Raw genomic sequence first — 13,521 nt, forward strand, 5'->3', positions numbered from 1 at the left:
GAAGTTCTGCGAGAATGTCGTGTTTAGCACATATGGTAAAAATTTCGACGATCTGCCATGAACAGAAATTCTGGAAGTGCCCGTCCCCACACCTGTTAATTTTCGTGTCCAAAAGGCGTCGTTTTTCAAAGTTTTCTTAGGAATCGCCCATGAACAAATTGTACTTTCATAAGCCGCCTAACGTCCATCCTAGACCACTCCTAATGCCAAAGAACCAACGGATTTGCTCAATTTGTTTGGGTTGGAGGAAGTGTGTAATCTGTAAATTTTGACCCTGCGCTGTAGGATTTCTACGCTATTCCCGTTTTCTCCGAGAGGTATATACGTAAATGGTCGTTAGACCAAGGACTACCCAAAACACTTGGCCCCGTATCTTTGTGATCTATAGAACCCAAGATTGAGGCCCCCTGAAAAACTGCATTTTTGTGTGCGACTTTTTGGAGCTTGTATCGGTAGCGTGCACGATTCGTTGCGTTCAGCCAGTGAGCAATCTTGAGCTCACTCAACCTCACTGCATTTCCAGATTGAAACATGGATTGAGCTTCCCTCAGCGATATTATGTTGACTAATCGAGGGCAGTGTTGTTTACATGTATCCATGTTCCGTCAGTTGCTCGTGAATGTAAATAAATGCAGGGATTGATATTAACTCTTAGAGCGCATGTTGAAATTTAGATGTACCCATCTAAAAGTTAAAAAGGTACCCATTATAGACATGAAACTTTGTATGGAGTTAACGTATTTGGAAAATATTGACTGTACTGGAAGAATTGCCGTAATGTTGGCGGCCTTAAGCTTGTGTGAGGGTCGAAATTAAAGATGTCGGTGAACGCTTTGAGTCAGAAGGAGTATCTGAAGAAATACCTATCATCGGGCTCAGATGATAAGAAAAAGAAGAAGAAAAAGAAAAACTCGAAATCGACGGACGACAGGTATACATATCATTATGAATTGGTTTTAAAGAAAGTTGGTAGTCATGAGCTGGTGCACTAGTTCGTAGAGTGAAAGGTTAAGAGAAATGTTTTCTTCAACGCCTAATATTGGAGATAGCAGTGATCGTTTAACGGCACATCATCTAGTGTGTGGTATTTCTGTGTATTATTCGAAGAGCTATCTCTTCGATATGCCAACTATGTAAAGCGTCATGTCATACTTTTTGTGCAAATTTGCAACTCTTGTACCAGCGAATACAAAATGATTCGTTGAGACATTTGAGAGGATTAAGGTAACGTAGAGCTCTTGCTTTCGTTGCAATTTTAATTTCTTCGTATTTATTGCTGTCTCATATTGACTTCTTGCCCGTTGAACTAATTGTTTTCTTCCTCATTTTAAAAGTTCCACTTGTCATTTATTTTTTGGACAAAAAATGAAGTATTAAATGCTTTTATGACTGTTAGTTGCCGTTTTATATGTGTGTATTTGTAATAGATTTGGAAGTGTATAAAATGTTTGTTATATCTTGCTCACTGTTATCCTCTCACAGAGGGCATAGTATACTGCCGGAATGTAGGTTTAATTAGTATATTCCTGAATACTGTTCACGAATTTACAAGGAATTACATAAATCTGAAATATTGTATTTGTGCATATTACATCACTTTTGCATGTACAAGATAATGCCTGAGTGTGGGCATAATCATATTGTTGTAAATGCTCTCTGTATATCTTATTACATTCTTCCCATTATTTTTTGTAATATATGCTGAATGACAGCAAACGCAGCAGTGAACATAATGCTTGACACCGAAACAGTATGAAGTACATTGGTATTATGTTTCTCTCAATTGCTTCATAGCACAAGTTAATGAAACACTATAAAAAGCATATGCTAAATCTAAGAATAGGCTGTATTTACTTTGTGCACACACAATCATAGTGTTTGTAATTGTGGCTAATAGTTACGGGTTAAGAGGAATATTTAATACTAGTTATCTGTTTTTCCAGTGACATAATGCTAATGTCAGATGTCTTCTTATGGTATATATTTTCACATTATAATTGTTAGTTGGTGAAATCTGTGGTTCTGAAAGCAGAAAAACCTTTTTGTGGTAACAGGCTGATCTGTAGCATAGCTTATTAAATAATGACCCACCCCTTTCAAATTAAATATAACTGATGTGAAAAATATGTTCATAATAGGTACCAAAATACTCATTGTGGATTTTCTGTTAGGTGCTACAGTGTCTCACTTTATTTACTTAATGGCATAATAGTAATTAATTAATTTAGTGTGGCTCTATGCTCTGTTTCAAGATTTTAAATTGGATGCTGTGGAGTCAAGCGTGTCCCCAACCTTGCTCACACCTTTAGTCCTGCCTGGGAAAAGAGGACTTATAATTTAATATGGAAACGGGACCATGTATTGTGCCTGAATCTTCACATTTACATACATATTGTGTAGTGCATGATATTGAGTACTACCCATTTTACCAATTATTAGAATTTCTTTCCATTCCAGCCACATACAGAGAGCCACAGGTGAATGTGGTGGATGGGGGCCTATCAGGCTGCAGCCCCCCCTCCCTTTCCCCCAAGTGACCTGTTTCATTTTAATCTCAAGGCAGAAAAATTGCAACATAGCTGTCAGATATTTTGACGTTACTGTAGTTAGCATTATAATAGATTAAGAAAACATCTACATTTACATTAGAGAATTTGGAGGGGCAAGATGATACAAAGTTGCTGCGAGCTCAGCCCTCACGAAAATCATGTATTTGACTCTATGGAAAGCAGGAAGAATAACTGTTCATATGCCATGTGCATGTTGTAATTAATCTGTCTCTCCAGTCCCTATGGGTATGATACGTCAGGAATTTTCATATATTTCAGGATTCATCATTTAAAGCTGGTTCTTTAAACTTTGTAAGTAGGCTTTGTCAAGATAGTATGTGTCATTGCATTTCCCCAGTATTTTACAAGTGAACTGAAGCCCGCCACCTGCTTTACACATGACTGAGCCTACATGATCATTCCATTCCATTTCATATCCCTGGAGTTTTGTTGTTGGATATTTGTATGAGCCACCCAGTTCTGTGACTAATGTGTACTTCAGTCATAGGAGATTCTTTTTTTGTGACATGCACAGATTTACATTTCTGCACATTTAAACTGAGTTGCCAATCTTTGCGCAAATTTCAATTAATCAATTTCCAACTTAATAGCTGTGCAGCATTCTTCAGACAATAATTTCATTGTATAAAACCTGCATCATCTGTGAAACGTCTGACATTCTGGATCCTGGACTGCAGGCAGATGTCTCATTGTGTTCTTAAATCTTGTTGTAGTCTAAGCTTCTGCAGTATAATTTTCTGTAGTCAGCCAGCAAAGCCTTGTACTTAGTAAAACTGCATTCTACTTCAGCTGACACAGGAGAAGTGTACCCAAGCATTTGGGAGGATGACAGTTCATGCTCATGTGTGGTCATCCTGATTTAAGTTTTCTGCGATTTCCCTAAATTGCCTAAGGCATATACTGGATGGTTCCTTCAAAAAGGGCACTGCTGCTTTCTTTCTCCATCCTTTCCTAATCTGAGCTTGTTCTCCATCTCTAATGAGCTCGTTATTGATAGGATGTGAAACACTAATTTCCTTCTGTTCCTCAGGAGGAGTGTATTTAAAATGGATGGATAAAGTTATACGTTGGTTCCCCCCTGCCCTCCTGAAACATGGTTGTGTTGACAAACTGATTGTAGTGCAGCCCTAGGTCTAGGTTAGGTTGGAAGGTGGCAGTTTGGTTAAGAGTTGGCAGAGCCAACAAATGTGAAAGCAAAAAATCTGGTTGTGGTAAGAAATTGACTGATAGTGAAGCACATGTTTACGTTTGTGCCGTATTGAAAAATACAAGGAGGTTCTAATACACAAACCTCTGTTAACAAAATGGACACTATCATGTAGATGTAAATGTTAATACAGAACTTTTCATGCAACAAAATCATTGAAATGGAACACAGGGTACGATACCCTTTGTTTTCATTATCTTTGACATTTCTTTTCCCAGTTTACAACATACAGTTTCTATAATTTTTATTTATTTATTTTCCCCCTCTGGTAGTACTATCTGCTTCTCTAATGGCAATTCCAATTACTCCAAATCAGTTATAGCAGCAGGAAAAGTTAAGAAATTGATTTTATGTATGATATGTTACCTGAAGTTTCAGCATAGTCTTTCTTATGCTACTCTGATCGAAGTGAATTCATTACTGTCAAATAAATCAACAATTCTTTTCACAATATTGAGGCTATGGTAGTAACAGTTGTAGACATCAGTCCTGGAGACCCGTGTTTTCAAAATGAGGGAGATTGTTATAAGAAATGTCTGGAGCTAACAACTTAAATGCTGCAACACATGAAATAGTGTAACTTCGTGTAAGATGTGAGCCAAACAAGTCAAATACACCATTTTACTCTATAATGGTTTTAGTGAATCAGTAGCTTTCACCATATAAGGCACAGCATCTGTATGAAGAGTAGTATATTGTCTTGCTTAAAGCCAACAAGCCACATAGCATTCATAGATCTGTCAAACAGTCAACTAATGGTGGAAAAATCGAATAATTTACTGATTGTGGAAAAACTTGGGGTCGACAGAATCGTCCGATCCCACGCGTCGGCTTTGACCCGTGACGTACGGGTGTTGTCGTGTGTGACGTCATGACGGCGTGGAGTTTGGTTTGTGAGTGTGGCGTGTTTGTAGATGTTGTCGTGTTGTGGTTTGTTTTGCTCTCTGGTGGTATGTTCAGGGTTTTCGTTTGTGTGGTGTAATGGGCTCAGTTTGCTTTTGCTCATTATCCAGAATTGTTACTGTTGGCTGTGTTTGTAGTGGAATTCATTTCAGTGAGTTAACGATTTTGTGTGAAGGTTAATTTAGTGTTGTTCACTGTAGGTCCTGTGGTAATTTTAGTAAAATTAATCCGTTGTTGTTTCTGTTCAGGAATGGATATGACAGATAAAATTAACAGTGCGCAGGTCAAGGGAAGTGTTCGATCCCAATGTGTGGCTGTGTATGTTGGAATTGGTACCGGAAGTTGATGTTGAGCTATATAGGTCGAGGGAAGTGTCCAATTCCAGATGATATTGTTTTAGAGGTATTTGGGGAGTCAAGTGACGTCAGTTTTTTCGTCGTTTTGTGTGGGTGTCTAAATTTGTTTATATTTAGTTTGCCCCCCCCCCCCCCCCCACCCAAAAACATCCATTTTCTGCACTTGTCCCTTTAGTGTCATTAGGTTTTTTGTGGAAAGTGTGTGTGTGTGTGTTTGTTTTTCGATGTATTTTCGTCCTCACAATGTGTACGTAACGACTTTATATGCACCATATTGGAATCGTGGTTTACGGTCGTTTCTGCCATATTTGTGACGTCATGGGTCAAAGCAGACGGGCGGCATCGGACACTTCCGTATTTCCAAAACTTGCATTTTCTGAATGTTCACAGTTTGTTGGACACTTTTCACCAGGACCATCCTCTTTGAGTTCCCATAGTGACATTTGCAATGTATCTACTCATAGTGTCTGTGGTTGCAACAACTGATACCAGTGTTTTTTGTTTTCAACTTTTTGTCTGATTTATTGCAAATTTTTTTTTTTTTTTTTTTTTTTTTTTTTTTTTTTTTTTTTTTTTTTTTTTTCCCCCCCATAGCTTCTGATGACTTCGTCTTTTCTTAATGTGGAAGATCCAGGAAGAGATTTGTTTGTGTATTTTTCTAACAGTTCTAAAAATTTTGGATGGTTTAGCTTGCTTAAGGGAATGTCAGCATAAACCAAAGCTGTACAAGTTCTTCATATAAAGCTGAATAAGTTTGGCTAGATTTCCTGAATAAACGAGATGTAATAAATGCAGTAGAAGGTTCTGAACCTCAGACATTGTATAGGTGATGCAGTTATATACAATGAAATTATTGCACCAATATTCAGTTTGAACTTCATAAGATTTAATAGTGGTGCAAAGATTGCAAACTTGCTCTAAAGTTTAGAAGTTTAAAACTGTGCATTTAACAAAATGGAAAAAGAAAACCTAGTGTCCTGCGAGTATAATACCTACAAGTCACGGAATTGATCAATTTGTTCAAATATCTAGTTCTCATTTTATTTTTAAATAAATAGTTGATTGTGATGAACTGACTTACTATGAGCTGAGTCAAATATAAACGGAATTTTGTTCCTGAATATAAACAGTTGGTAGGAGTGGCCCCGCGCTTCTGTTATGCTTAGGTGGGACCATTAGAAGTGAGGAGTGTGTACTGTTAGATATTTCCCGCTGTTTCATCAGTAATGCTCATGATGTCTCAGCAGCACATGCACCCCTCCATTGCGCAACACACCATTATCACATGTCTTGCTCGTGAAGGAGTTACAGTGGCCTAAATTTGTGAAAGATTGTCTGCACAGTTTGGTGATAAAACATTATCAAGGATGCGTGTGTTTGCCTGGTATAAAAATTTCAAGGAACGACAAGAACGTGTGGAAAACCAGCAACATGATCGCCATCCTCGGACCAGTATTACAGATAAAAACATTTCCGTGGTTAAAGACATTGACGACAATCAGCAGGCAAGAGTATCAGAAATTGCACCAAAACTTGGACTCGGTTATGGAAGCTGCCAGGCAATCGTCACAAACGACATACAGTTTCATAAACTGTTTTCCAGATGGGTCCCTAAACTTTTGACCGAAAATATGAAGTTGAGACATTTGGACGTCTGTCAGAGGCTTACAGCAAGGTTTGTGAAAGAAGGTGATGCATTTTTGAGTCAGCCTGTCACCTGCGACTTAACGTGGGTTCACTACTACACTCCAGAATCCAAACAAGCCAGTAAGGAGTGGCAGTGGAAAGGGGAGGCAGCACCAGTGAAAGCCAAGACTGGACTGTCAGCTGGCAAGATTCTTTCAACAGTTTTTTTTTCTTCATTGAGGCATTTTGCTGATTGATTTTTTTTACATGAGTGACACACAATCAATGCTGATTACTACTGCAAACTGTTGAACAAGGCGAGAGGTGCATATCGCCACAAAAGATGAGACCATTCGATTCAACAGATCATCCTCCTCCACGACAATGCACAACCCCATACTGCAGCTTTAATTCCCTCCAAGCTATGGGAAATGCACTGGACTACACATAATCATCCTCCTTACAGCCCAGGCTTAGCGCCCTGCAATTTCCATTTATTTGGACCGCTTAAAGAACCTCTAGCAGGGTGACGATTGAAGATGATGATAGTGTGAAACACTTTGTATGCAACTGGCTGGTGACATGACCCAGTTCTTTTTATGAGGAGGGCATCAATATGCTGCCCATAGGCTGTGACAAATGCATTTCCAAAACGGGAGACTATGTGTAAAAATAAATTATAATTGCATTGAGTTTTTCAATAAATTAATTTAAATTATATTTGATCTGCCCATGTAATTTATTTTACAGCAGATACTTTAATTCATTTCGACATTTTAGCTCAGACTTTTTATATTATTGTGCATACATTTGGAATTTTTTAGGGCATAACCAAATACTTTTTGTGCACATTGTGGTGTTTTTTTAGGTCATAAAAATCCTAGCCTTAGTCATTAACATCTAACATGAACTGCATGGGTCTCAACACACTTTCCTGGGGTTCATCCAAAGATACTTCTACATCTGTGGATGATTCTCCAACCAAGATAACATGCTGTGTCCTCCTTACCAAGATACCTTCGATCTAGTCACAGACTTTGCTTGATACCCCATATGATCATACTTTGGGTAATAATAAATGCTGTTTGTAAACTGAGAAATCCTCTCTCTGTCGGGCTGCCTTGGTCTGTGGCTTTCAGGACGTCATGAGAAAAGTCTGCATTGGTTTGCATATGATTGCATGGAAGAGGTCATACTTCATTATCTTTGACCTCAGAACATGTACTAAAATTCTACAGCAGATGGATGTCAAGGATATTGTACGACAGTTTGTGGATCATTTCTGCTAACCTTCTCGTAGATGGATGTGATCTGTGCTTTCATCCACTGGGCACATTGTTACCTCAAGGGATCTGTGGCATATTATGGATCAAAGATGAGGTAACTCAGCTGTAAATTCCATCAGGCCCTAATGCTTTGTTCAAGTTTAGTGTTATTGGCTGCTTCCCCAATACTACTTACATCAATATCTGTATCGCTCATCTTGCAATGGTGTGCGATTTAAATTGGGTCAATACCCCTGGATTTTTCTTTCGAAGGGAACAATTGAAAATTGAGTTAACCTTGTTCCTTTAACTTTGCTACCTTTACAGTACGTCCCTCTCTTGACTAGGAGTGTCTGTGCACTAACTCTGGTGCCACTAATTGCCTTTACCTATGATCAGAATTTGGGTTTCATGAAATAGCTTTCGATAATATTCTGTTGTGGTAGTCATTGTAGGTTTCATACATTGCCCTCTTAAGGCGAAATGTATTTCAGTCAGCATTTCTGTACCTATGGCCCCTTGCTGTGTTTTGCACCTATTGAGCAGTAATCTGTTTCTTTGAAATTTTCTTTACAGTGACTTATACCATGCAGAGTCCATGCTCCTCTCCAGAGCTAAATGTCTAGAGTTCAGTATTAAGATTGGATACTACCACCACTTTATCTGTTTTATTGAAAATATAAATCCCCCTGCTTGCTTTTTAATTGCCCTTTGTACTTTGGTAATTATTTCTCTATAACTATCTCATGTTCACAGATACCAGTTTCTGTATTGATTTACTGAAAGGGATCAGGTCTATTTGTTGCTATTACATCCAATATACTGTAATTCCATCATGATACTGCATATACTATTGTTTCAAAGACCATCTTGTCACATCCACTACTTACAAAACTAGTTTTTCCAAGTGATTGTTGGAAGATTAAAGTCTACTCCAATGATTACAGCATGATTGGGGAGCTAATGTACTTTAGATTTTCAATAAAGTTTTCAGTTCCATATAGAGGCGAGTCTGATGGTTGAGAGGAGGTCTGAACTAAAAGTTAGTGCACACCCTTGGTACTGAGTCTTGCTCAGACAAGTTGGGTGCAGTTTCAGTTTTGATCTTGGTGGTTTTAAGTTTGTGTACTGCCACTGATGCATCACCTCCATTTACCATTAACCTATACTTTATCTATGCACTTAAATTTACTCAAAAACTCACTGCTATCAATTTCATGTTTCAGCCATCTTTCGGTACCTAGTATTATGTGAGAAGGTGAAGGCTGGGTTAAATGCTGACTGAAATATTCCGTGATCTGACATAATTTTCAGAAACATTGTTCTAGCAAAACAGCGATCTCAGGTCTATCAATAAAATTTACTAAAAACATTCTTGATCACATGTTTTTTATTTAAACTGGTGACCAGTTTTAATCCATTGTAATTAGATCTTCACAGCTTATACTCTGCAAAGAAAGTAGTAAAGTAGCTAACAGGTAACAATTCATTACAATGATAAAGCGAAATAGTTATTAAAAATTACTATGAATGGTACACCCATGATGGTGCCAGGAGCTGGGCTGACTGAGCAGCCTGCTGGAGAGATGTAGTAGGTTGCTGACTGTTGCTCAGCTGCTCTTGGTTAAGTACCACGAGCAGCTGAGAAAGTCAGCAGTTGATTATATCTCTAGAACAGCTTGTTCAGCCAGCCCAGCTCCTGTCGTCGTCATAGGTATACTATTCATAGTGATTATATTTTATAACTATTTCACTTTATTGCTAATCAAACAATGGAAAATTCAGGAAGGAATGTAACAATAATATGAAAAGAAAAGTTGCCACTCACCATATAGCGGAGATGCTGAGTCGCAGATAGGCACAACAATGTGACTGTTCCAAGTAAAGCTTTCTGCCCATAAGCTCTTCATCAAGTATGACAGGGGTGGCAGACAGTGCAGTGCTGCTAAGGAGTATGCAGGGATGAGGTGGAGAGGGTAGGGCAGCTATGTGCAGTCAGGAGTTAGATGAAGGCCTGGGGAGAAGAGGTAGCAGAAAAGGAGAGAAATGAAAAGACTGGGTGTGATGATGGAATGAGGGCTGTATAGTGCTGGAAAGGAAACAGTGAGGCTGGATGGGTGAGGACGACGACTAATGAAGGTTGAGGCCAGGAGGGTTACAGGAGCGTAGGATATCTTGCACTATCTCTCATCATGCCTTGAAATGAGAAATTTCCTGCCCACTATCCTTCCCACCCCTCCCACAGAGGTATTCCATCGCCCACCGAAACTACACAATATACTCATCCATCCCTGCACACACACCCTGCTCATGTCTCATACCCCTGTAATAAACCTAGATGCAAGACCTGCCCCATACATTCTCCCAGCACCACCTACTTCGGTCCGATCACGAACATCAGCTATCCCACCAAAGGCAGGGCCACATGTGAAATACAAGCTAAGCTGCAACGACTGTGCTGCGTTATATGTGGGTATGACAGCCAACAAGCTGTCAGTCTGCATAAATGGCCACCAACAAACTGTGGCCAAGAAACAAGTGGACCACCCAGTTGCTGAGCACCCCGCCAAACATGACATTCTTTCATTGACTGCTTCACAGCCTGTTCCCTATGGATCCTTCCCACCACCACCAGCTCTTCTGATTTGCACAGGTGGGGATTTTCTCTGCAGTATATCCTACGGTCCCATAACCTTCCTGGCCTCAACCTTCGTTAGTCATTGTCCTCACCTATCCACCCATTCCTGCCTCCCTGTTCCCATGTCAGCACTATACAGCCCTCATTCCACCATTGCACGCAGTCTTTTTATTTCTCCCCTTTTCCGTTACACCCTCTCACCCACCCCTCCCTCCCTCCCTCCCTCCCTCCCTCCCTCCCTCCCCCCGTCTAATCTCCCAACTGCACATAGCTGCCCTACCCTTTTCACCTCGTCCCTGCATGCACCCTGGTAGCACTGCACTGTCCGCCACCCCTACCCTACTATCCCCCTCCCTCCGTGCCCCAGCCTCCTCCTTACCCCCACCCAGACGCCACTCCCATCATACACTGGTGTTGCTGCTCGCAGTGTGGCTACAGTTAGCTCAGGCTGCAGTTGTGTGTATGAGCCGCGTTTGCGTGCGTGCGTGCCTATTTTTCATGAAGGCCTTATACAAGGGGCGTTCGAAAAGTCTATGCAAAAATAAAAACTACTTATGTGTTTGGGGTAAACCTTTATTTTTCAACATAGTCTCCTTTTAGACTTACACACTTCGTCGAACACTGTTCTAATTTGTTGATCTCTTCGGAATAATAGGAACTGTACAAGTCTGCAAAATAGCTATTATTTCTACAATCACTTCCTCATTTGAGTAAAATCTTTGTACCACCAGCCATTTCTTTAAATTGGGGAACAAATAGTAGTCAGAGGGAGCAAAGTCTGGAGAACAGGGGGATGTGAAATGAGTTGGAATCCTATTTCCATTAATTTTGTGACCACAACGGCTGAGGTGTGTGCAGCTCGATTTTCAAACGGTCCAATAACAATGAATAATATGCACCTGTAATAGTTGTACCCTTTTCCAGATAGTCGATGAGCATTATCCTTTGCAAATCCCAAAAGACACTCGCCATAACCTTTCTGGTGAAAGGAATGGTCTTCGCCTTGTTTGGTGCTGATTCTCCCTTGGTAAACCATTGTTTAGACTATTGTTTGGTCTCTAGTAATTTATCCATGTTTCATCCACAGTGACTAAATGATGCTTAAAGTCCTGCGGATTCTTCCTGAACAGCTGCAAACCATCCATGCAACACTCCACATCATTCCGTTTTCGCTCAAGTGTGAGCTATCGCGGAACCCATCTTGCGGATAGCTTTCTCATGTCCAAATGTTTATGCAAAATATTATGTATGTACCCATTCATTCGAGGTGTCCACAGCACTAGCAATCTCGCATACCTTAACTCTTCTGTCATCCATCACTGTATCATGGATTTTATCAATGATTTCTGGAGTCTCAACCTCCACAGGGCGTCCAGAATGTTCAGCAGCATTTGTGCCCATACGACCACTCCGAAAATTTTGAAACCACTTATAAACTGTTCTAATCAAAGGTGCAGAGTCACCATAATTTTTATCAAGCTTCTCTTTAGTCTCTTGAAGTGTTTTGCCTTTCGTAAAGTAATGTTTAATCACAACACACAATTATTTTTTGGCCATTTTTTGACAATCACTAGACTCCCTTGATTCACACAAATGCCAAACACAAAGAAATAGACCAGTATGGCTGAAACTTGGTGTGCATTCTTTCCAAAGATGCTACTAACTGAACGTGACCTCTATACACGCCGGTGGTGCCATCTCTTGGACTTTGCATGGACGTTTCAACCACCCCTCGTAGGCCGAAAGCTTTATTTGGAAGAGTCATTTTGTTGTGCCTATCTGCGACTCAGCATCTCCGCTATATGGTGAGTGGCAACTTTTCTTTTCATAATATTGTCACTTTATTGTTATGATTTGTCACCTCGAAGCTGATATACCACTCTCGCTAGTACAAGATCTGAAGATGATCGAAGTACAATAAATTGGAACCGGTCACCAGTTTAAATAAAATATTTATGTGATCAAGACTTTTTTAGCAAATTATATTGACCTAGATTTGGTCCTGCAACCATTTGGTTTTTAGTCACGCACGTGACTGCTAAACTTGTCATGTCCAACATTTGTAATTTAAGACTGCACTACACAGAAAATGAAAGCAACAATGGGGAGAGGGGGAGACACTGTCACACACTAACCATAACTGTAATGCAGTGTTGGTGCTAAAAGTGACAAGAGACACTACTTTCCAATTGTCCGTGTATAAATGTATCTTGTGCAGATGATGCTACACACTTTACAAGACCTTGAAGAAAGAAGATGTGACCTGCTGTATGATTTCCTCAAATTGTGACTAGTTTTGATAGTACTGTCATCTTCTGGTTGGTGTGACCAATTCTTACCAGGGCAGGCCATTGTTGATGGCAATGTCCACACTAGCAAGCCAGTGTGACTTGGCTATTTTGATCAGACGATGAAGGGTATATTAAAGCTTGTTGTCAATAAATAGTCAGATGCCAGCTTATTGGAGGGGGGGGGGGGGGGGCTAATATTGAAAATTTGTTAGAAACTGTTTTTCTCGGCAGAATTGGTACTGGGGGACAGTGTGTATCACATATCTGTGCCTAAGTCAGATTATTAAATCAAAGGTGCAGAGATCAAATGCCTCACTAAATTTAGTTAAAAAGTTTGAAGCATCTGTTTTGTGGCTGAAGTCTTGGGAAATTAAATATCCAGTTGATGTCTTCACATAAATTTTGATTATAAAATTAGATTAGCAAGAGCAAGAATACATGTAGATGCACAGAAGCAGTTGTACTTTTTACAGGCCTTGTGTGAAAAGAGGTGAAGATCAATAAAAAAAATACTTACTTTAGATGGAGCCTAATACAGCATAAAATTGTTTCAAAAATCTTTGCTATAAGACTGACAAGGGATAAATCCTTAATGTCAGACACGTCGATGGAATGGCCACCGCTGATGTCAATGCTGCACTGTGCTTGATTTACCAACCTGTGAG

General features: G+C 39.8%; 1 protein-coding gene across 2 annotated transcripts in view; it reads left to right on the forward strand.

The window, feature by feature from the left end:
- Positions 1–297: 297 nt before the first annotated feature.
- The window catches only part of LOC126333056 (BUD13 homolog), a 55,466-nt gene continuing 42,242 nt past the window's right edge, over positions 298–13,521 (forward strand). Inside the window, exon 1 of one of the 2 annotated variants that reach the window (XM_049996708.1) lies at positions 298–931. In XM_049996708.1, coding sequence (XP_049852665.1) covers positions 819–931 — 113 coding nt within the window. In that variant the 5' untranslated portion in view covers positions 298–818. The remainder of the gene's footprint in view (positions 932–13,521) is intronic. The other variant, XM_049996709.1, reaches the window with a different exon arrangement.

Source organism: Schistocerca gregaria, chromosome 2, assembly GCF_023897955.1.
Source record: "Schistocerca gregaria isolate iqSchGreg1 chromosome 2, iqSchGreg1.2, whole genome shotgun sequence".
Classification (NCBI taxonomy): domain Eukaryota; kingdom Metazoa; phylum Arthropoda; class Insecta; order Orthoptera; family Acrididae; genus Schistocerca; species Schistocerca gregaria.